A 21,900-nucleotide genomic window follows, 5' to 3' on the forward strand; every position below is an offset into this window, starting at 1 on the left:
ACGATCCCAGCCCCTGCTGCCCTCTCGTCCAGCTTGCTAGGACGTTCCTTTGCTCAGTGTGCACTGAAATTCCCTGATTTTTTAAACTTCAGTGTTCATCCCACCCCGCCCCCCATATATGCTTCTATCTTTTCCTCTCTCTGTCTGTCATAGACTGAATCCGTTTCTCTGGGGGTGGGGTTCCTCTGGATTCAGTCCCTCGGGTCTGGTGAAGGAATTAAATGGTTCCTGGTTAATTGGCTCCTTCAAATGCCGGGTCAGGGCGTCTGTGTGTGAGGACGCAGCTGCTGTCTGTGGTTCTGTCAGTCTGTCTTTTCGCGGGGCGGGGGGGGGGTGCTTGCGGGTAGGGCTCGTCTTCATGGGAAAGGTAACCCACTACCACCTGCGTTTATTAAATCCCCACACACTTTGAAATGACCCCAAAATTTCTTTTCTCCTGAAACGAAAAACTCGAGTGAGCCAGAGACAGAAGAGGATTTTCTTTTGTTCCAGTGTGTAGCCTCGTTGGCCTGGCCATGAACGGGGAAAAAAAAATGTCCAGGCCAAGACTCCAGCTGAGATGCGGACTTTGCCTGCCACTTGGAAGGACGCGAGGGACCTGTAGGGACCCGCTAGGACCGACTTCTGGGGGCCAGAGGGAGCTGAGGGGTTTTTGGAATCCGGTCTCCCTTTTACTGAAAAATACGTAAGTTCTGGCATCCAACTCAAGGAAGGAAATTGAAGGAAGCAAAAGGAAAAAAAGAACCTGGAAGAAAAAAAGCTGGGGGGGGGGGTTGCTTTCTCAGCTCAGAACTGGCTCAGTCCAGGGCCCCTGGCAGGGCCTTCCACACTCAACTTGGGGGCCAAAGACTGAGAGAAAGTGTCCTCAAGTCTCTCCTTCCTTTCCCCCCCCTCAAAGACCCAGACGCTTCTCTGGGGCAGGAACCCAAGACACAATGCCTGTGTCTCCCACCCCTTCTATTGTTGAACTCTGGGGGGCTGGCTTGAATCCCTGCCCCTCTCTTACATTTTCTCCCCGCTCTGCACTGCCTTGGTCAGGCAGAAGGAGCCTGTCCCACAGGGGTGATGGCCAAGAGTCCCTGGACTGCCTCCTCCCCCCCCCCAACCTCCCCACCCCCGCCACTGTATTTCCAGATTCTCTTTACTTTTTTATCCTCTTTTTTAAAATGTGTATTTATTTATTTTAAAAAATGTTTTTAATATTTATTTTTTGAGACAGAGACAGAGCACGAGCGGGGGAGGGACAGAGAGAGAGGGAGACACAGAATCTGAAGCAGGTTCCAGGCTCCGAGATGGCAGCACAGAGCCCGATGTGCGGGGCTCAAACCCACAAGCCGCGAGATCGTGACCTGAGCTGAAGTCGGATGCTTAACCGACTGAGCCACCCAGGTGCCCCAATATTTATTTGTTTTTGAGAGAGAGAGAGAGAGAGAGCCAGTGGGGGAGGAGCAGAGAGAGAGGGAGACAGAGGATCCGGAGCGGGCTCCGCGCTGACAGTGGAGAGCCCGATGTGGGTCTCAAACTCACGAACCTTTGAGATCCTGACCCGAGCCGAAGTCGAGTGCTCCACCGACTGAGCCACCCCAGGCACCCCCAGATTCTCTTTAAAGAAATAGCTTCAGCTTTCCAACCCCAGCAAGTCCAAAAAAGTTTTAAAAATGTAGATTCCCTGATTCCAGGAACCATCCCTGCAATGCTAATGGCTCTATGGGGATCCTGCCCTCCTCGAGGAAGGAGCTTGTTTTGTAGATGGGGGGGAGGGGCCAGAGGAGTAAAGAGTGTTTAAGTTAGTTGGAAAGGAGTTTAAATCCCAGGCAGAGACTCCACGCTCAACAGCCGAGACCTTTGTGATGTATGGCCGACGTGAATCTTGGATGATAAAGACCCAGAGGTCGGACGAACTGCTGCCACTAGGTCAGCAGAGGCAAAATTCAGCACAAATTTCTCTTCTGCAATGAGATGGCTACGCGTGTCCCTTGCAGATATTGCAAAACAAGTGAATAAGGAATATAAATATATCCGCGATATATATACATATATATATCTCACCAGATTTTCTTTTTTTTTATTTTAAAAATGTTTATTTATTTTTGAGAGAGACAGACTGCCGGCAAGGGACGGGCAAAGAGAGTGGGAGACACACAGAACCCAAAATGACCTCTGAGCCATCAGTACAGAGCCCAAAGCGGGGCTCGAACCCACGCACCACGAGATCGTGACCTGAGCTGAAGTCAGACGCTTAACGGACTGAGCCACCCAGGTGCCCCATCACCAGATTTTCTAAGAAAGAAATCCTATCAGATAAGTAGTCGAGAAAACAAGACTCAATGTCTTAATCCCCTTAGCCAGCTACGTAAACTCGTTCTCCCTCGCTCAGGCATTCTCTCTCTCTCTTTTGGCGTCACTGCTGCTGGAATGAGTAAGCTCTCTCTAAGCTAAAGTCACACTTCTATTTCCCCTCAAGACTTTCAAAGGATAAATACAAGTTGTGTCTGCGGATCACAAGCAGCCGGTTACTCAGGATGGATTATGTGAGATTCAGTTTACGAGGGCAAATTGGGTCTCACACATGAGTCACCTTGAATAACCCAATAATTAATTAAAACCATGTCCTCCAGGGGACAATTTATTACATTCTCTGGCTTTTTATGAGCTAGGTGTAGTTTGGAAATGAAAAATGTGAGTGCTGTCCCATGATGTCTGCCCTGCCCTGCGTTCTGCACTGGACTCTCGGGGACTCCCTTTCACCAGGTCCCAGCGGTGGTGGGAGGGACGTCGTCCTGGAAGGGTAGAGCGGAGCAGCCGGGTTGCCCTCCTCCCCCCACCCCCTTCAGCTTCTGTAGCCAGGGTCCCAACCAGTGTTTTCTGGAGTTCTTCCTGGAAACAGGTTGAGGTGTTGGGTTGGTTGATGCAGCAGAGGTGAGAGCCTTGGAAAGAGGGAAGGGGCGTGGGCTGCAGGGAGGGAGCCCAGGGACGAGACAAGATCCTGGCTCCGGCCTCCTCGGCAGTCCCAGGGTACGTGGAGCGGGCGTTCTGATACTCTTCTCCAGGCCTAGAGGTCACAGCTTCTCTGACTGGACAACATCAAGCTCAGGTCTCTCTTCCCAGTTGGGGAGGTGGTGTTGTGTGGGTGTGGGGGCAGTGCCTCCCCATGGGCAGGAGGCCAGAACAAAGTTGTAGGCTGGTTCCTCTTCTCCCAGTAGAAATCATCACCTTCCCAGACACCGCGGACAAGGAGAGAAACGACCCGTTATTTACATATCTATAGTCTTCTTTTCAGTCTTCACTCCCTTCCTCTTGGTCTCCCAGCAGCCTTGGACGGAAGGTGGGGCAGAGAAGATCGCTTCCATTTTGCAGATGCGGGCACTGAGGGTCAGAGAGAGGAGATGGCTAGTCCAAGGGCACGCAGCTGGCAACAGGTGACAGAGCAGGGACAGAAGTTCCAGCTGCCCCCGTCAGGGATGCCCTAGGGGCAGGAAGGAGGAAGGGTGTGGCAAAGCTAGTCTGGCTACCCCACCTCAGAAACAGACCGGGATCTGGTTCCCTTGGGAAGCGTGGAGGTCTCTGGGGACATCCCCGTGGAAGGAATTGGACAGTCCCGCGCCAATGGCAGCAGTTTCGTCTCTAGGCCTGGGACTATATACTCAGTCTTTGATGCTCTCTGAAGGCTGGATAACCCAAAGACTCATCAGAGGATCCTATTCTCGGCTGGGTGGGAGAGGGAAGGGGGGGGGGGTCTTCCATTCCAAGAGCAACAGGGGAACCAAATCGAGTCAGGAGGTGGGGGGGGTGGCGGGGGGGAGGGGAGTCTGCCTGGAAGGTTCCTCTCTCTTTGGGAGGGAGCAGAGGGAACTATGTAGCTCTCCTGTCCCCAGCCAGCTGCCGTGGACAGTGGGGCAGGAGCCTATAAGAATAAGAAGCCTATAAGAATATATGTTGGACCTCTGTTTGGTCCAACATAGAGCAGTAATCTTTTTTTTTTTTTTTTTTTTTTTTTTTTTTTTTTTTTTTGAGAGACACAGAGAGAGCATAAGCAGGGAGAGGGGCAGAGGGAGAAAGAGAGAATCTTCAGCAGGCTCCAGGCTCAGCACAGAGGAGCCCGACTCAAGGCTCGATCCCACGACCCTGACATCATGACCTGGGCGGCAATCAAGAATCAGATGCTTAACCCACGGAGCCCCCCCACCCCGGGCGCCCCTAGAGCAGTCGATGACCAATACCTTTGAGAATGGGGTTGACCCAGGTCTTGAATAAACGGCACGAGAAAAAGGAGAGGAAGCTGTTATCAGTTATAAGCAAGTTGAGAGATGTATCAGCCAAATGTAAGGCGTGGAGTTTGTTTAGGTCAGGATTTTGTTTGAAAAACTAATTGTAAAAAGAACTGTGAGACAGTTGAAGAAATTGAAACATGGATAGTATTAAGGGATTATTGGTAATTTTGTTATGTATGATAATCACGTGGAGGTTTTGTTAAAAGGAAAAAAAAAAAAAAGAAGAAATCCTGATCTGTTAAACATCCAAACAGAAGTGATTTTGGGTAAAACGACGTGTAGGATTTGCTTTACAATACTTCGGAAAAAAAAAAAAAACACCCTGAAATAAGGCTGGCCATGAGTTGATCGTTGTGGACGCTAAATGAAACGTATAAGGAAAGCATTATTATCCCCTTCTGCATATGTGAATTTTACTTTTTACTTTTTTTTTTTTTTTTTTACTATTTACTTTTCTGATATGTGAAATTTGCCACTAGAAAACCAGTCAGTAAAGTGTGGATCCCTATCCCAGAGAAACACATACATGCACCAACTTTCACCCCCAATTTCAAGGCGTGAGCCCATGGAATCAGGTTTACAATCTTCGGGCTTACCAGACACCTACTTTCCTCCGGGGACAGGAGAGAATTGGAAAATGATTCAGCGGCAGAGCAACGACAGAACGTTCTTCTCCCCAGTGCCGCGGGTGTGGGAGGCCCAGGTGTCCTTAGCCCAGGCGCTAAGGAGTTTGGGTTCAGACATTGGGGTATAGGTGAAAATTTCCCAGCACAGCTCTGTTGTTGCTCCTAGAAACTCAGCTCTGAAGTGAGAGAGAATGGTGAGAGCGGGGTAGAAATAGGGGAGTTGAATTTCGTCCCCACCTTTGTAGTTTTAAAAGTGGGGGGGGGGGGTCAGTGTCCCTAGTCAACCTTTACCATGGGTGAAAGAGTTCTTCCCGAACCCTTTATTTTTCCCTCTGCCCTTCCATAACTTCCTCAAATAGCTTCTATTTTCAGGATCCGTTTGTACTTTTTAATGAGATTTATTTCCATTTCAAAACTTGGAAACAACGTGGCGTTTAAATAGGGAAGAGAGAGTGAAAGGGTCGGAGCCTGGATCTGGTGCCATGAAGACACGCGTTGGAGTCCAGCCTTCCTCATCCATTAGCCTCTAGAAATGGGACACAATAATCTCTTAAACCTTAGTTTTCTTATCTACAATAAAACAGAAATGAACAAACAAACAAACCAAAACAAACAAACAAAGAAACAAGCAAAGCTCCGGTAGTAACAATTGCCCTCTACCCAGTTCTATTGTTGGGGGGGATTAAATGAAAGTGACATACAGGGCACTTACAGTCCCCAGCACAGGACACACTGGGTTAGGATCCTAACAAGAATTCTGAAGCGGCCCTCCACCAACCCCCCCCCCCCCCCCCCCCGAGAAGCAGCGGGGCAGGGATGTAGGGGTCTGGCCGGAAGTAAGGTGCCGGCCAAAGTGGCGCCCCGGGGATCGCCGGTCCTCAGGCCGGTCCCACGCTGCTCCCGCGCACCGCTTCCGACGAAGCACTAGGCAGGTTTTGGTCTGGCGGGAACTTCCGTCTAGAGGGAGAGCCTCTGCCTCAGGGTAAGGACTCCCTATTAGGAGGGCGCACCTAACGGCACAGAGGTCTCTGGGTGGGTGGAAGGAGGGTCTGGGAGGAGGCTCCCACACTCTGCAGCTGCGCCCTCTGAGGTCAAAACGACCCATCCGGGCGGGACGCTTTGCCATCCAAGAGCGGCACCCGCTCGCGGTAACCCTCGCGGGACGGTAACCTCCCGCAGCGGTAACCCTCGCGGGACGGGTGTGTTCGGCCACATTACTGAAAAATCTGCCCGACGGGGTGTTTACACCCACGTCAGTAAGGGAAGAAAGGCTCTTGGACTAAAGGGGGAAAGTCTTTAGGCCACCCCTCCTCTCGATGGAGAGTTGTTCCTATGAAATTTCCTTTCTGGAGGGAGGATCCACCTAGCCCGCATCTGAGACCACAAAAGGCCCCTGGAGGAGGAGCTGGTCTACCGTCCATCTTTGCCCGCCCTGGTTCCAGCCTTGGCCAGCACCCCTGGGACCGGTGATTGCTGAGGCTAGAAACACCATGCAGAGCTGGGGGGGGGGGGGGGGAGCAGGGGACAATGAATGATGCAGAACCTGAAGGTAGGCTGATATGGGGGATTCCAATCCAAGGCTGGAGGGCACCCTTCCCCCCCACCCAGATCCCTGTCTGCATCAGCCAAAACACACACACACACACACACACGTAGCCAGATATCTGAACTGGACCTTACCAGATCCCCTGGGTTATTAAGGAATTGGTGGTGGTGAAGACATGGGGCGAGGGTCTGCTTACCATGGCTCTTCCCCAGGCCTCCATCTGGGCCTCTAAGGCTGAGCCCCGTTCTAAGGGAAAATTTCCAGGCCAACCCTAGGAATAGGAAACCGAGAACCTTGGTCTTGCTCAGTGGGGCTGGAACAGCCCCACCAGCAGTCCCTCAGCCTGGGAGGGCGTGCCTTTGTGGCCAAGCTTTGGCCCTGTAGGCCCTGGTAGACAATGGAGCCAAACTTGTAGAGCTTCTCCATAATCATGTCCCAGTCAGCCTGGCTTTGGGGGCTCCCCCGGGGCAGGCGCCGAGAGGGACAGTCAGGGCGTCACTGGAAGTTCCCACATTGCATCCAGCTGCCATAGCTGTCTACCTTCTGGTTTCATCTCTCCGTCCCGCTCCCACCATGGCAGCTCAGCTCGGAGCTTACCGGAACCAGAGAACCCCCAGTTATTCTGAGGTCCGTTCGTTCTGGTGTGAGCAAAACCGCTTCTTTCTCTTGGCCTCTGCCGTCCAGCCGCTTGAGCACACGGCTGGCGACAACTGAATGATCTCTAAGGATCCTCCCCACGCCGAACACCAGCTGACCAGTTCGAGTAACTACAGAATTTGGGACTTCCGATCCTTCAAAGGGAGAAGAGAGAAAGGGGAGCCCCCCCCAACACCCCCCAATCAAAGATGGCCCTGATTAATGCTTCCTTGGGAGAAAGCTTTTCTGCCCTTTTAAGCTCCTAGATCCTTAGCCCCTGGTGTTAGTTTTTATACAGTAGCCTCCAAGATCAGAATCCGCTCCCAAGCCCTCCCCCAGCCACATAAGCAACTTGAAGGGGAAGCAAAGTTCTTCATGTCTCTGGGGAAAGATTTCTGGCCTCCAGGGCCAACAGCGGATACCAGTCTCCTCTAATGTGGACCAAGCCATAGACTCTGTGGGGACCAAATTAAAAAAAAAGTTGTTTTTTTTGGCAGGAGATTTTCCAATTTAAAATGAAGGGCATCTCCTCCACCCTCTCAGAGCGCTTAGAAAACCCCTGAAGGAAGCTGGAGAGGGAGAGGTACTAGTTTAAGCTGGTGATCCAGAGCTCAGAGCGCGGCTCCAATCCCAGATCTCATGTCAATGGAGGGGTTCCCTGTGTATGGCCCAGTACTGGCTCTGGACCTTGAGGGTCGGTGTAGACAATCAGCCAGATTCCTCCAGATTTATAACATGCTGGTGTCTGGGGTAAATGGCTGGCCCAGAACCTTGGCGGCCTGTCTAAGATGGACTTTTCTGCAGGTCAGAGTACTTAGGTAGTAACCAGGAACCATCTGACTGTCATCTCAGGCTAGGGCTGAGATTCAGAGAAGCAGATGGGGTGTGTGTGTGTGTGTGTGTGTGTGTGTGTGTGTGTGAAATGCCTACTTTTCTCCTCCCCCAACTTTGTTTCTTGGAACAAATAACTTAGTGGAAAGCAAAGGGAAAATCTTTTGCTATAGAGATGGGGGAGAGAAAAAGAAGGTGGGGCCACAAGACAGTCAAGTTCTGGACCATTGGAGGGGGTCTCAGGCCTGTCAGCAAGGGAAGTGGGGGAAATCAGGGCAAGAAGTTAAATCTCTCAAACTGTACTCTCCCCTAAGCCTCAAACCGACAGCTCCACTTTAGGCCAAGGAGGTGGGTTTGGATTTGAAGGGGCCTTGGTGCTGACTTTCCACTTGACTGCCTGTCCACCAGCAGCCCTGAGAGTAGCCAGCCATTTATCCTGATAATTATCATCTAGAACCACATGCACCCGATAGAAAAAAAAACAAGGTGGAGATGGGGTGGGGAGGTCGTAAGGGACTGAAATTATTTTCTTGAATTTGCAGGTAAGTTGTTTGTTTGTTTTTTTTTTTTTTTTTTTTTTTATGTTCCTCATTCCTGAGTCCCATCCAGGATCGCAGGGGCGGGAACAAAGGAAGCCCAGTCTCTGGGGACCCGGGAAGCCGCTGCAAACCCCAAAGACGTTAGTTGTGCCTCTCCGTTTGAGGATGCCACTCTTGTTATCCTACTCCCAGTGGGTGCATCATTGAGGAGGTTAGAGGGCTCCTCAGGGCATTACAGGATGAGGGGTGGAGGAGGTGATCTCCCACACCAATTTGGTCTTATTTAATGGGCTACTGTGGAGTTTATACCCTGGGGCTGTCTGTCCCAACTGAGTCAGCCTGAAATGGTCTCAGGGCAGGGCTCCCTCAAGGACCTAATAACTGTGCCCCGCCCTAGATCCTCTCAGAATAATCAGTGGCCAGCCCAGTGGCCTATTTGTGGCTCTCTCCAGGGTTTCCCTCCCCACTAACGCCTTCGACCTCCAGGAATGCTCCCTTTTCCTGTTCTTGCTTCTGCCCAAAGTGAACGCTGAAGCGGGCCTAGAGATTTGTCCAGCCCTCCGCTCCTTACACAGGCAGAGGAGAAAACAGAGGCTCGGAGAGGGGAAATGATTCTGCCCACCCAAGCCTTGCTCTGCAGTGCCGCCCTCTAGGCCCCAAATTCCTAGTGGTTTGGGCCAGATCCACACTGGGCTCTTCTGGGTTGGGTGCTGGGGTGGGTGCCGGAGGTCGTTCTCCCCAGCAAAGCCCAGGGTGGGAAGAGGCTGGGGACTCTGGGGGCCGGCAGGGCCTCTAACTGGACACACAGCACACAAGGCAGGCAGGGAACAGCGTGCTTCTGGCCCACAGTTGCAGGACCAAAGGACTGGAGGCTCTTGGTCTCTTTTCAGCGACCCTCAGTTTTGCCCCCCGCCCCCCGCTCCTCACTCTCTCCCTCCCTCCCCCTGCTCCAGACCCCCACTCACGGTTCTTGGGCTTGGTTAAGCGCTTCTCTGGTTTCCAGGCACCATCAGGGCGGGCGCGCCGCTCCTCTTAGCAGACCGTCTTTTGATCATCTCCTCAGATCCAGTGTTCCGTGCCCGAGGCCTTGATCGGCTCATTTTGTAGCTCTCTCCTACAGTCTCCGCTTCGAAAGCACTTGAGTTTGTCCTGAAAGGGTCCTAATCCCCGGGGATGTCTCCAGGCTTCTCTGGGTGGGGAGAGACAGTGGAGGTGGTGGCGGGCTCCTTCTTAAGAGCCGTGCTTCCAGTCTCTGATTCTTGTAGCTCCTGGACCGGGCCGTCAATTTGCCGAAAGACTTTCCTCTAAGGTCGGGAGAGGCCCAGCCTGACTTCAGTTCCGAGAGAAGGGCCTGGGCCCCCTGTCCTCCCCAACTGCCGGCAGGGCCCCCGAAGCCGGTGACCCACTCCAGGCCACCCTGCAGACCGACCTTGCCAAGGGCAGGCTCCGGCCGCCTGCAGAGAGGCCCCTTCCAGACTCTGGAGAAGAACAATGGAAAATTGGGAGGATCCGAAAAGGAGAAACCGAGTGTGTGCGTTGGGGGCAGAGGGCAGAGACAAGTAAATCTGAGAGAAGAGAGAAAGAAATTGAAAAAAAAAAAAAAAAAGACATAAAGGAGAAGGAAAGACAGAAAAGGAGGAAGGAAGGAAAAGAGAGAAAACGAAAGGAAGAAAAAAGAGGGGAGGAAAAAGCAAACAAAGGAAAAATAGGGTAAGGGGCAGCTAGGGAGAAAGGGACCGAAGGCTACATAAAGGTACATGGGGATGGGGAAGGGGGCGAAGGGAAGCAATACAGACAGAAAGAAAGAATGCGGGAAAGAACGCACGAAAAGAAAGATAATTAAAATCGAAGGAAAGAAAGGCAGTCAGGACAACACAGATGTAAAAAAAGAAAAGAAAGATACCAAGAGACTAAAGACAGACGAAAAGAAAATACAGATGGAAAGAAAGGATGTTAGAAAAGACGAGAGAAAAGAGCACACACCCCATTAGGCCCTCTTCATAAAGGAAGCGGCTCCAAGCAGTGTCGCGGCAGCGGAGCCCTGACCTTTCCAGAAAAAGAACTGTGGCCACCACAGATAAATTCGCGTTACTCTTCACGGCCGACCTGAGGCCTTCGGTCGTCGTGATCATATACCTTGTTCCAGGTGGGAGAACGAAGACAGTGGCGCTCATCTTGCTTTACAAAACATAATACATAATTTAACCACTGCCCCAAGTGGGCCGAGGGGGCGCCGCTCGCCCCCTCCCCCTCGCCGGCGACCCGAGCCCGGGCGGGGGCGGGAGCTGACAAGGAGGTTCCAAGTCCCCGTGGCCGGAACCCCTGGGGGCGCGGCGGCCGCGCTCAAAGCCCGGCTGTAAAGGTCAAAGGCGGTCCGTGGGGCCGCGCTGAATGGGCTCCCGGAGGTAAACAGACTCTTAACTTTCAACTTGGCCTTGACCTTCCCGGAGGTGTCTGGGCGGTATGTAAAGGAGCAGCTGAGGCTTTCAGCGCGTTTGGCTGGGTCCGTAAAGGGACTTGGGGCGGGGGGGACGGCTCGGGGGTCCTGGAGGGTCTGCATGGAGGCTCCCAGCAGGACACAAAGGAGTCTGTGGGGCAGGGCGGGGTGGGGGGTGCCCGGGGGGAAGGGTTGGCTCGGCCTGGGCCGGCTGGGAGGTCAGGAGGCCCCCTGAGACCTCAACCGAACTCACGTCGGGCTGGAGGGAGGATTTGGAGGCTCTGAGCCTCAGTTTCTCTTTGTGGAAATCTCAGGCGTACACCACATTGGGAGAGGCAAGTGAGGAGAGGCTGGTTGTCTTTAGGGCAACTGTCCTTTTCTCTTCAAATAAGAAAAGGTGGCTGTAGTTCCTTAGATAGACACAGATACACATACAGAACTCGTAGGTGTTCAGTTTATAAAATGCTCTCAAGTGCATTCCATTTAAATTCCATTTAATCTCCACACCATTTCTGTGAAGTAGGAATTATTGTCCCCGTAAGGAGACAGATAATTTTTACGGATGAGGAAGTTCGTCGTACCTTATCTGAATTCACTAAAGGTCGATGACAGGTCACAGAGAGACGGACATGCATACACATGTATAAGAAGCGGGAACATATGTCATATGCTAATAAATATGACATCCAGAAGGATTCCCTGGGATCTAGTAGACACTAACTAAATTGCAGAGTGTAACAAAAACAAAAACAAAAATCCTAGAGTATTTGTATTGAAACGTATCTGTTTACACGGGAGTCTCTAGCACAGCTGGAGAGCTTCTCCCCGGCAAGGTTCCGGTGAATCATCTCTGCGTTCCAGAATAATGCTGAGCTCAGTGCATTTCCGTGGACACGAACCAGAGCACTACATATCCCCAAATCACATATATCTGTGTGATTCATCCATGTTGTGTGTAGTAGTAGGTTTTTTTTTTTATTGCTGTGTAGTACTCCCTTCTTTAATTATAGCACGATGTATTTACCCATTGTACTACCGATGGACATTTGGGTTGTTTTTGTCTTTGAACTACAATGAATTAAGCTGCTTTGGACATTCCGGTACCTGCCTTTTGATGGACATAAACATTCGTTTCTGTTGGGAATATGTCCAGGAATGGAATTGCTGGGTCATAAGGTATGACTAGAATTATGTACTTTGGGGGGCGCCTGAGAGGCTCAGTCGGTTAAGCGTCCAACTGGCTCAGGTCATGATCTCGCAGTTCGTGAGCTCGAGCCCCGCGTCGGGTTCTGTGCTGACAGCTCGGAGCCTGCTTCGGATTCTGTCTCCCTCTCTCTCTGCCCCTCCCCTGATCACACTCTCTCTGTCTCTCAAAAATGAATAAACATTAAAAAATTAAAAAAAAAGAATTATGTATTTCTAAGTTTAGGGATCTTATACCTGTACTGTCACCTACAGTAAAAACCAGTGACAAGAGGTGCCTGGCTGGCTCAGTCGGTGGAGTGCGGAGTGCGTGACTCTTGATCTCGAGTTGTGAGTTCAAGCCCCAGGCTGGGTGTAGAACATACTTAAAAAAAAAAAAAATTGAAAAAAATTGTAGTCTTTAGGCAAAAATCCTGGCAGTTCTGTCTTTCATTATTACACAAGCAAGAGGCTAGGAGAAGAAACTGGAAAGCATCCAAAGAGATATCTCCTCCCTTTTCTCTCATGTTGTTTTCAAATAAAATAAAACCTAGTGAGGATTTTGTGCTTGGTGTCTTCTGTTATTAGCAAGGTCCGTCGAGGGCGAGCTATGATCTCCACTACAGCCCCACAGCTTGGGGGAAATTCCAGTTTGTATGGAATTCTCAGTTTCCTGAGAGATGGCTCAAGTTCAGGTTCAGGTTGGTACGGTTGGGCATGGCTGAGCCCACCTAGAGTCAGGGTGGATTGTTTCGTATAATCGCCGTGACGCTGGTGTGGAATGGAAGAGTTCCTGCCTCCTCCAGAAAAACTGGGGGTTCTAGAAGAAGTGGACCCAGGAGGATTTGATTTGGGAGGGGTAGCAAAGGAAACAGAAAAACCTCTGAGGAACTGTGAAACGAATTGGTTGGAGTCTTCTGAATTGCACTGTACAATAGGGTCCAAGGGAGGGACCTCCAGCAATCCTTGCAGTGTTTCGGGCTCTCTCTCTCCCATCCTGCTTTCCAAGGAAATGTAAATCCTGGAGGAAGCCAATAGGGGGTCCTGGGCTTTCTGGACACTCAGCTTGGGTAGGAATGTGCCAGGGCCACGGTGAGTTACCTGGGCCTCTTGGGAATTAAGAGGAGACCGGCAGGGCAGAGAGGCTGGACATCTTTGCACAGGGCAGGCTCCTTCTTCCTTGGGGCCCAGCACCCCTGCAACTCGTGTGCTTAGCCTGTTAGGCCTGGTTTCCTGGAAATTCCTTAGATCCCAGCAAAGGGGGAAAAGAGATCCTCTTTTCTGGCTGGTACTTCGGGGTTTTATAAGACCCTTTCCCACTCCTGCAACCCAATTCTCTCTTTCCCTCTTGGTGCTGTCGTCCCTCGGCCTCTGCCTCTCTCTGAATATACAAGGCATCTTTGTGCTCTCTCCGTACTTTTTTCCCCACCATGAAACGGAAATCCGGACCCCCTTTCGCAGGCTACAGCTAGAAACTCCATTTCCCTTTCAGATCTGAACGTGGCACATCCCAGGCTCCAGATCTCCCGTCTTCTCCCCAGCTCCTGTCTCCCTCCCTCTCTTGCCCCACCCCACTCCGGGAGCCGGCAGGGCGGTAGCTGGGATCCCGGGGTGGGGTGTGTGTGTGTGTGTCGGGGGAAGGGCTTCCCAGGCACTTCCCTGGGCAGCCTATTACGCGCATCCGGAATAGGAGGGGCACCTGGAGTGAACTGGGATGCTTGCCCCCAGGGACCTAAAGCAAGGGGCTCCCAGAAATGCCCTCTAATCCCCATTTCCCAGCCTCTTCTGGTTCAGGCACCTTCCCAGGTTCCCCTTTCAGGCACAGAGCGGCCTCCTCCGGGCCCCACCCCCGACTCCCCTTCCCCACCCCACCCCCATCATGAGATGCACACTTTATAGGGAGAGCTTTTTATTCTCTCGTTAAACCTGCCAAAGCACCGGAGACAGAGAGCCAGGGAGGGAGAGGAGGCTGCGGAGGTGGGGGGCCGGCTCCTTGTCTTCTCTCCCTCCGCCTCCCGCTTCTCCCCTCCCCCCGGACGCGGAGCTGGGTAGCTCCCAACTGGAAAGCGGAGAAAGGACACTTCCTCTCGGTTCTTTTCTGGTTTCCAAATGCAATAAAAGCGAGGGAGAGGGAGAGAGGGACTTAGGGAGGGAGGGAGGGAGGCGCGGAGGGAGAGAGGGAGGGGTAGGAGGAGGGAGGGAGGGAGGGAGAGGGAGCGAGACACACTGGGAGAGAAGCAAGGGTAAAGTATTTTCGCAATTTCTGCCATGAAGATTTTACTAGCTTCTCTCCCCAAGGCCACAGCCAATCAGCGCGCGTGCCCTGGCACCTGCGTCTCCTGCGTCAAGACGGCCGGGACGAGCGAATGCAGGCGCCGGGCGAGCTGGGAGCGATTTAAAACGCCTTGGATTCCCGGGGCCTGGGTGGGGAGAGCGAGCTGGGTGCCCCCTGTATCCCCCACCCCCGGCACCCCATGAGCCGACCCGCGGCCCCATGGAGCCCGGCAATTATGCCACCTTGGACGGGGCCAAGGACATGGATGGCTTGCCCGGGGCGGGAGGGAGCCGGAATCTAGTCGCCCACTCCCCACTGACTAGCCACCCAGCAGCGGCGCCTACGCTGATGCCCGCCGTCAGCTATGCCCCCCTGGACCTGCCGGGCTCTGCGGAACCGCCAAAGCAGTGCCACCCTTGCCCCGGGGTGCCCCAGGGGGCGGCTTCGGTGCCTTACGGCTACTTTGGAGGCGGGTACTACTCCTGCCGAGTGTCCCGGAGCTCGCTGAAACCCTGTGCCCAGGCGGCCACCCTAGCTGCCTACCCCGCGGAGACTGCCGCTGCCGGGGAGGAGTACCCCAGCCGCCCCACCGAGTTTGCCTTCTATCCGGGGTACTCGGGACCCTACCAGCCTATGGCCAGTTACCTGGATGTGTCGGTGGTGCAGACTCTGGGGGCCCCCGGGGAGCCTCGCCACGACTCCCTGCTGCCTGTGGACAGTTACCAGTCCTGGGCCCTCACCGGGGGCTGGAACGGCCAGATGTGTTGCCAGGGAGAACAGAACCCGCCAGGGCCCTTCTGGAAGGCAGCATTTGCAGGTAACTTGCCCCACTACTTTGGGTCCCGTTGGTGCTGAGTGTGGGTTGTAGGCCCAGCCGGCACTTGCATGGGAGGAGGTGAAGGGAAACTTGGGGCTGGTGAGGAGGAGCTTGTGGTCCTCTGTTGGCTATTAGGACCCTGAAGGGGGGTTTTAGGCAGTTGAAGAGCCTGGTGGAGCCCCAGAGGGTCAGTGTGCGGGGGTGGGGGTGGCTGAGCTTGGTGTTTTCGAAAGCCTGCGGGCCACCAGGCCCCTTCACCTCCCTAGGAGGCTTTGGGACCAGCTTCTCAATATGTCAGAGTGTTTGGTTCCCCTATCACCTCTGAGGGGCTCAGGCTGTTCCTACCTCAAAGATCCCAGGTTTACTTCTGCCAAAAGGCTAAATGACTCTCAATTTAGTGAGTATGGGGGTGGGGTGTGTCGGAACAGAGATAATGGATGTTCTGTAAAAAATACAAGCCCTCCTTTTCTCTCCAATGAATTTTCAGTTTCCACAAGAAAATTCAGATTTCCTGCAGTCATAACCTAGGGGTATGTGTGTGTGGGGTGTGTGTGTGTGTGTGTGTGTGTGTGTGTGTGTGTGTGTGTTGGGAGCGGGGACAGAAATGTGTTCCCTTCTGTACATAACTTGGCTGTAGACTCTAGGAGAGTGGCCAGGAGTGTGAAAATGCATGTGAGGGTGGATGTATGTATGTGACCCTGGGCAAAGGTCTGGCCGTGTGTGATGGGTGTGTTTCCAGACCTGCAAGCGTGAGGACAGTGTTAGGTAAGGGTGATCCGCAGGATCCTGGTCTTTCCAAGCCTCAGCGGTAATTAGAAACGAGCCGGAAGTCGAGGTGTCCCGCTGTGCTTTGGGGGAGTGGGAGCCCGCGTGTGTCTGAAGGGCGATCTGGGGCCTCCTGGAGAGTTACTTAGCTTGGGCCTGGGTCTGCGCGTGGCCTTGGGGGCAGAGGTCTGAGCGTGGCTTTCTCTCCCTCCTTCCGTCGACGCGCAGATACAAGCGCGCAGCACCCTCCAGAAGGCTGCGCCTTCCGACGGGGCCGAAAGAAGCGCATTCCGTACAGCAAGGGGCAGTTGCGCGAGTTGGAGCGCGAGTATTCCGCTAACAAGTTCATTACCAAGGACAAGAGGCGCAAGATCTCCGCGGCCACCAGCCTCTCAGAGCGCCAGATCACCATCTGGTTTCAGAACCGCCGGGTTAAGGAGAAGAAAGTCCTCGCCAAGGTCAAGACCAGCACCACTCCGTGAGGGAGATCCCTGCCTGGGGAGGTGGGGGGGAGGGAGGGAGAAATGGGAGTGTCCTCGGGAGACCGGGAGACTGCCAGTGCCAGGCTGGAGCGCAGGACTCTAGTGAGGGGCTCCCACAGGTTACACTCGTCACAGGCCACACCTCTTGGGCTGTTCCGGAGGGATGGTCTGCTGTACCCCCATATGTTCTAGGGAGCCAGTGAGGCCCAGAGTTACAGTCCAACCCACCAGAGTAAGCCACCAGCTACAGGACCTGTCGCGGTCATAATCATTCACCTTAGGGCAGTAATTACTATCACAAGTATGAGTTCCCATGAAAATTAGTCTCCTATTTTCTATCTAGAGCTCTGAAGAGCACCTTAGAAACCGCTTGCATGGATTGAGCTGATTATGAATAAACTTGGAAGGAGACCCCTGGCAGGGAAGCTTCCTCTGGATCCCCGTCCATTTCCAAATCCCATCCCCCGCCCCAGTGACTGCGGCAGAGAGGAGAAAAGGCACATTCATCCCTGCGACTACCTACGCCTACCGTTGCTCCGTTTAGCATTTTTCTCAGAGGACCCACGGGCAAGAAAGACAACACGGGTGGGCACCACTCCCTCCCTTCCCCGCCCACCCCCTAGGTTGTACCGAGTGGTCTCAGAAGTCCCATCCTCAACGCTTAGATTTTGTCCTTGTGTGAAAATGAAGCCAGCGTGCTGCCCTCCCGAGTCCGTCCTCCTTCCTCGAGAAAAACTGGGTTCGAGAAAGCGCCCGGATAATTCACCACCTCTCATTTCCTCCCCCAAACTTCCCAAGTCTTTCCTTAGCGTTCCCGGTGGTTCTGTCCAGGTTACGATCCGTTGGGCATTTGGAAGCCACATGAAATAGGTATTTGTGGCCTTGTAGATGTGCCCCACCCAGGCACAGAAGGTTACAGAACTGGAGAACCGCATCCCGTCCCACCCTAAGGGGCAGACACGTCCCAAACCCGCTGGACTAGCCAGGCTGGAGAGAAAACCAGAAAATGGCCCTTCACCACCCGCTTGCCCCCACCAAGAGAAGCGTGCGGGTCTCAGGCTTGGGAGATGGGGCAGGCCCTTTGTGGGTAAAAGAACAGTGGGTGCCAGAAACCCAAAGACCCAGGATCAGGCATGTTCAGCAACGGTGGCTGCAGATTTTTTTCCCCCTTTCCCTTTGCGCTGGCTCAAGTACCCCGACTCCCCCTTTGCGCTGGCTCAAGTACCCTGAATCCTGGGTGGGTGGAGGACGAGGTTGGTGCTCGTGTCAACTCCCTTTTCTCCATCCAAGTAGACAGAGGCTTGGCATGTAGAATTCCACGAGCCTGGGGCAGACTGGCTGCTTGCAGAGCTGCAGAGCCAAGGACTTCCCCACTGTGCCTGCTCCCTCACATCGTACCTGGGCTCAGTGCCCTGCGGGATTCACCACCTTGGCTGTGCAGCAAAGTGGGCCGGTTTGCCCTGGGTCTTCCTGCAGCCTGGGCTGGGGCATCCTGGCTTGCATGCTCCTCGTGATCCAAGTGGAGAGGGTCTGCACCTCCCATGATCCCAGACGCACCCTGTGGGGGCCGAGGTCATTGTCCCAATGGCCTCTCCAAGCAGGCTCAGGCTCATAGTTCTCCAAGTGTAGCCAAGGGATTGGGGCGTTTACAGCCGGGCATTTGGGTGAAATCCCAGTTCTGGCTCCTCTCCTGGGAATGAGTTGGGAAGCAACTCAGATTCTTCTAAATCTGTGTACCAAAGAGGAGCCCAGGGTTGAGGGGAAAGGCCCCAAAGGTGGCCGGTCACCCTCCCCCCTTGGGTCTCCTTAGACTGTGTCTGCTTGGGGGGGGGGGGGGTGTCCCTTTTGTGATTAAAAAAAAAAAAAAAATGAAAAAACCCTCCCAAGCCCCGTGGTCCAGTTTAAGCTCTTTGGTAAAGCACCCGGCTCAGAGGGAGTTACTTACTGCCTTTCAAACAGACTCATGCAAGTAGCTTTTAACTTCACAGGTTCTGGAGGGTAGTGTGTGAAAACCCCCTTTTCCCCTGCTTCAGAAATGGCAAGACTTCAGTGCATACCAGCATGTGGGTAGGGTGTGGGCCAAATGAAGGCGTGTGTGGGGGTCTCCATGGTGCAGGGGGTTGCCACACGAGGAGAGGAAAGGCCACAAAAGGGGCTGATGCTTGGACGCGCCTAGTGGGCCTAGGGGGAGGCCTGAAGGAGTCAGAGGCCTCGAGACTCTGCAGCCCCCGGGCTCTAACTCTTCCACGCCGCTATAAGGGACTTAGAGTTTCGGGGGCTCCTCTATTATTCGTTTGCGACAATTTCCGAACAAAAGATACGGGAGTTTAGAGATTTATTTCGCTACCAAGGAGTTTGTGCACGATTAAAAAGGCAAGGACGCCCCCTGCCGGCAGAAGTTTGCTATTTCAGGGAAACCCGCTGGTCGGCTCGGCCTCAACCCCCCAGGCCCGGCCGCTGGCTTTCGGATGCCTGGGGGTCTCAGGCCTCCGGAGTAAGTGCAGTTCAGGGCTGCTTGTGAGGGCGCCGGGACCCGGAGTCGCCTGGAATGGGGCCAAGGTATCGTCAGTTGTATCGGTCCGGCCAGCGAGAGACCCAGGAGGAAGGCAAAGTGGGCAGCAGCATTGATCTTAAATATAGACAACATTGGGTAGCAAGGCCGCGGCGCCATCTGTCCTGGGTCTGGGTCTTCGTTCCACTGGAATATTATTTATCTTCCTCTGCAGACCAGTTCGCGGCGACACCCTCCCCCCCCCCCACCCCCCAGCCGGAGTGATTTACATAAGGAACCTGTGCAAAACAAAACAAAACATTTTAATTGCGTTTGGCTTTAAAGCCTCTCATGAAATCCCTTTGCAAACACCCAATTTTACTCCGAGGCAATTTTACCCCCTCCCACCCAGACCGAGCCTTTAAAACAAACAAACAAACAAACAAAACCCTCTCACCAATTGGTGTTAACTGACGACAAAATCCATACACCTACGTTAACTTGTCTGCAGCGATTTGCTTTTAAATCGGGCCATGTTTAGACACCGGGGAGCGGGTTTTGCTAAAAAATTATTCAGGCTGAAACATGTGAACGCCACGTTCCCAAATCGGTAAATTCAGACAACATTTGCACGAACAAAATACATGCAGAAGCGCACAAATACACTCCCGAAAACACACCGGGTGTGTTTCCGCCAACGAGGCGGAATTCTCGGAGCGGTCCTCCACGCCCTGTCCGTACTCCCCCAAACACCCCGGGCCTGAGAGTCTCAGCAGCAAGCGTCCGAACCGGCTCGTAGGGTTGCGTCTACGCTGGCTCCAGGACCGCAATCACTGCTAACGCCAAAGCAGTTGTATTTTATTAGGCTTCCAGAGGCCGAATTAGGGGGTCGTGGTGGAGAAGTGCATAGACGCAACCTCCGGAAGCTCTTTTCGAATCTAAATTCCCGAGGCCGCCCAGAGGAGGGCCAGGCCGGGGTCCCAGCCCTGGGGTCCTTCACTCACGCTGGGAAACGCTTCCGACCGCTCCGGGGCCCGCGAGGCTGCGGCGGGGCGGAGAATCCGCACAGCGGTTCCCCCCCCCCCCCCCCCCCGGCCCCCCACCCCCCACCCCAGCCACCCCTGCTCTGAGCCGCTCCGGAGCCGGAAACTGCCCTTTGCGGCAGGAGAAAGGCTCTGATCTAGCCCCCCAGTTCTCCCAGCGGCCCGGCTCCCCTCCTCCAACGCGAAGAAGACTGCCTCCCCCCCCACCCCCTTCCTCCCCGTCATTAAAGTTTTATCCGAGGTCCTAAGTGCTGCACTTTAATTAGGTTCCCTTCGGGAGAAACTCTCGGTGTCCGGGGCCGCGTCTGGTCTCGTAGAAACCCTGGAGCTACAATCATGGATTGGATACTCAAACCTGCACTAAAGCGCGGCTCCGCTGTTGTTGAAGAAATTTCCATCGTAGTCTCACCCACCTGAACAGTTCCTCTCCAGGAAAGGGGCGGGGGGAGAAAGCACCAGAGTGGCCCTCGGCCTTTCACCGGAGTCGGACACCCCTCCGCTCCCCCACCGCCACGCCCAGGCGTTGATCTGGGCCTGGAGAGAGATTTAAAAAACATCCAGTGGGGAACTGATGCGGGCCTTTCCTCTTTTGTCCGCTACAAGTTACCTCTGTGTGGAAAGGGGGTGGGGTGGGATGGTGGAGGAGACAGAGAAGGAAAGAATCCCGCCACTGACTCCCCTCCCCTAAATTGCCCCCAAGGTGAAACAGGGGACGCGGGCAGCTTGCGTTCAGTGGCCCCTAGAATGATTAAGAGGGAAATTGAGTCTGTCGGCACCCGGAGGGGAGGGGAGGGGTGAGAAGGGTCAGGGGCTGCCGTTGAACTTGAAGTTTCAGGTTGGTGGTCTCCACTGCCTCCGCCCCACTCGCTTTGAGGGAAGAGGGAGGAAGGTGGGGGGAAGGGCGGGGGGGGGGGCACCTCCGGCCTCGGGAGGGAGAAAGTTAAACTGGTGGGGGGCAGGGAGGAAGGCCGGAGAGACCCGGAGACCTGCTGGGGACACCGAGGTTGGGAGGTTGGCGGCCAGGCGAGGAGGCCTCGGTCTGCATTGGGGAGGAGATACCCCAGGCTTCGCCCGCAGTGGGGAGCCCTCTCCCTGAGCCCCGCCCCAGACTCTGCCTGGAGGGGGGCACCCGTCCTTCCTTCTCTAGCCCAGAGTGCGCAAACTGAGTCCTGCGCCACCACTCGGGAGGCTGAGCCTTCAGGTGGGCGACTGCCGAACTCAGGCCCTTGACGCCAGCTGAATTCCGGGCTTGGCCTTTGCAGAGAGAACAAGAGTGTTATGCGCCCATTTCTCAGACCAGGGACCGGCCCGTTTCACTACCTTCAAGAGTGCGTTTCTCCCTAATAAGGTAAACTAGCTAATCTGTGGGCCAAAGGCGTCACCGCTCTCACAGTCTGGGACCGGCCTCAGGAGGCCCTGGAGGGGTCTCCCCAGGAATGGGTGGGCCTCCGCGGTCTAGGTGGGCAGGGAAAGGGGGGTAGAAGGGACTTGAGACCAGAGACCGAGCACCTGGGGAGGGCACCTCCACGTTGGTTCCTGGAGAGACAGCCGCACAGCTGCCTGAGCAGGAAGGGACAAAGAAAGCGCTTCGCAGCACGCGGGACAGACGCGGCCCTGGCCCGGGAGAGGCTGGCAGGTGGGAGGAAGCTCCAGAGCTGGGGCCCCCCACGTGACCTATGTCTGTCTCCGACTGGGTGGTGTCCTGGCACAGCCAAAATTAATATTACCGTTAATGCTATTGTTATTGTTATGTAAAATCATAATTCTTTACAACACGCCTAGTTTTGGAAACTCTGTGAGGATGAAATGTAGTGATAACACGGATAATTGACAAACTAACCCTAAAGGTCAAGGCCCTGGCCCTTTAAAAAAAATAAATCAGCATACCATTGTCTGGGAGCCGCTACTTTCGGTCCCCCCCCCCCCATTCCTGCGTCTTTTTCTGAAGCCTGGCGAGTG

At 54.0% G+C, this 21,900-nt stretch overlaps 1 protein-coding gene across 1 annotated transcript; it reads left to right on the top strand.

Annotated features, from left to right (window-relative positions):
• The first annotated feature begins 14,562 nt into the window (after nt 1-14,562).
• On the top strand, nt 14,563-16,407 carry HOXB13 (homeobox B13). Its single transcript, XM_060647846.2, has 2 exons — nt 14,563-15,160; nt 16,154-16,407. The coding sequence occupies exons 1-2, from the start codon at nt 14,563-14,565 to the stop codon at nt 16,405-16,407; spliced, it is 852 nt and encodes a 283-aa protein (XP_060503829.1).
• Nucleotides 16,408-21,900: the final 5,493 nt, after the last annotated feature.

This window comes from Panthera onca, chromosome E1, assembly GCF_046562875.1.
Source record: "Panthera onca isolate mPanOnc1 chromosome E1, mPanOnc1 haplotype 2, whole genome shotgun sequence".
NCBI lineage: Eukaryota > Metazoa > Chordata > Mammalia > Carnivora > Felidae > Panthera > Panthera onca.

Excerpts from the sequence above, each read along its gene's own strand:
- HOXB13 (XM_060647846.2), top strand. The coding sequence starts at position 14,563 with ATGGAGCCCGGCAATTATGCCACCTTGGACGGGGCCAAGGACATGGAT. Across the intron at positions 15,161-16,153 it reads CTGGAAGGCAGCATTTGCAG|ATACAAGCGCGCAGCACCCT; the intron begins GTAACTTGCCCC and ends GTCGACGCGCAG.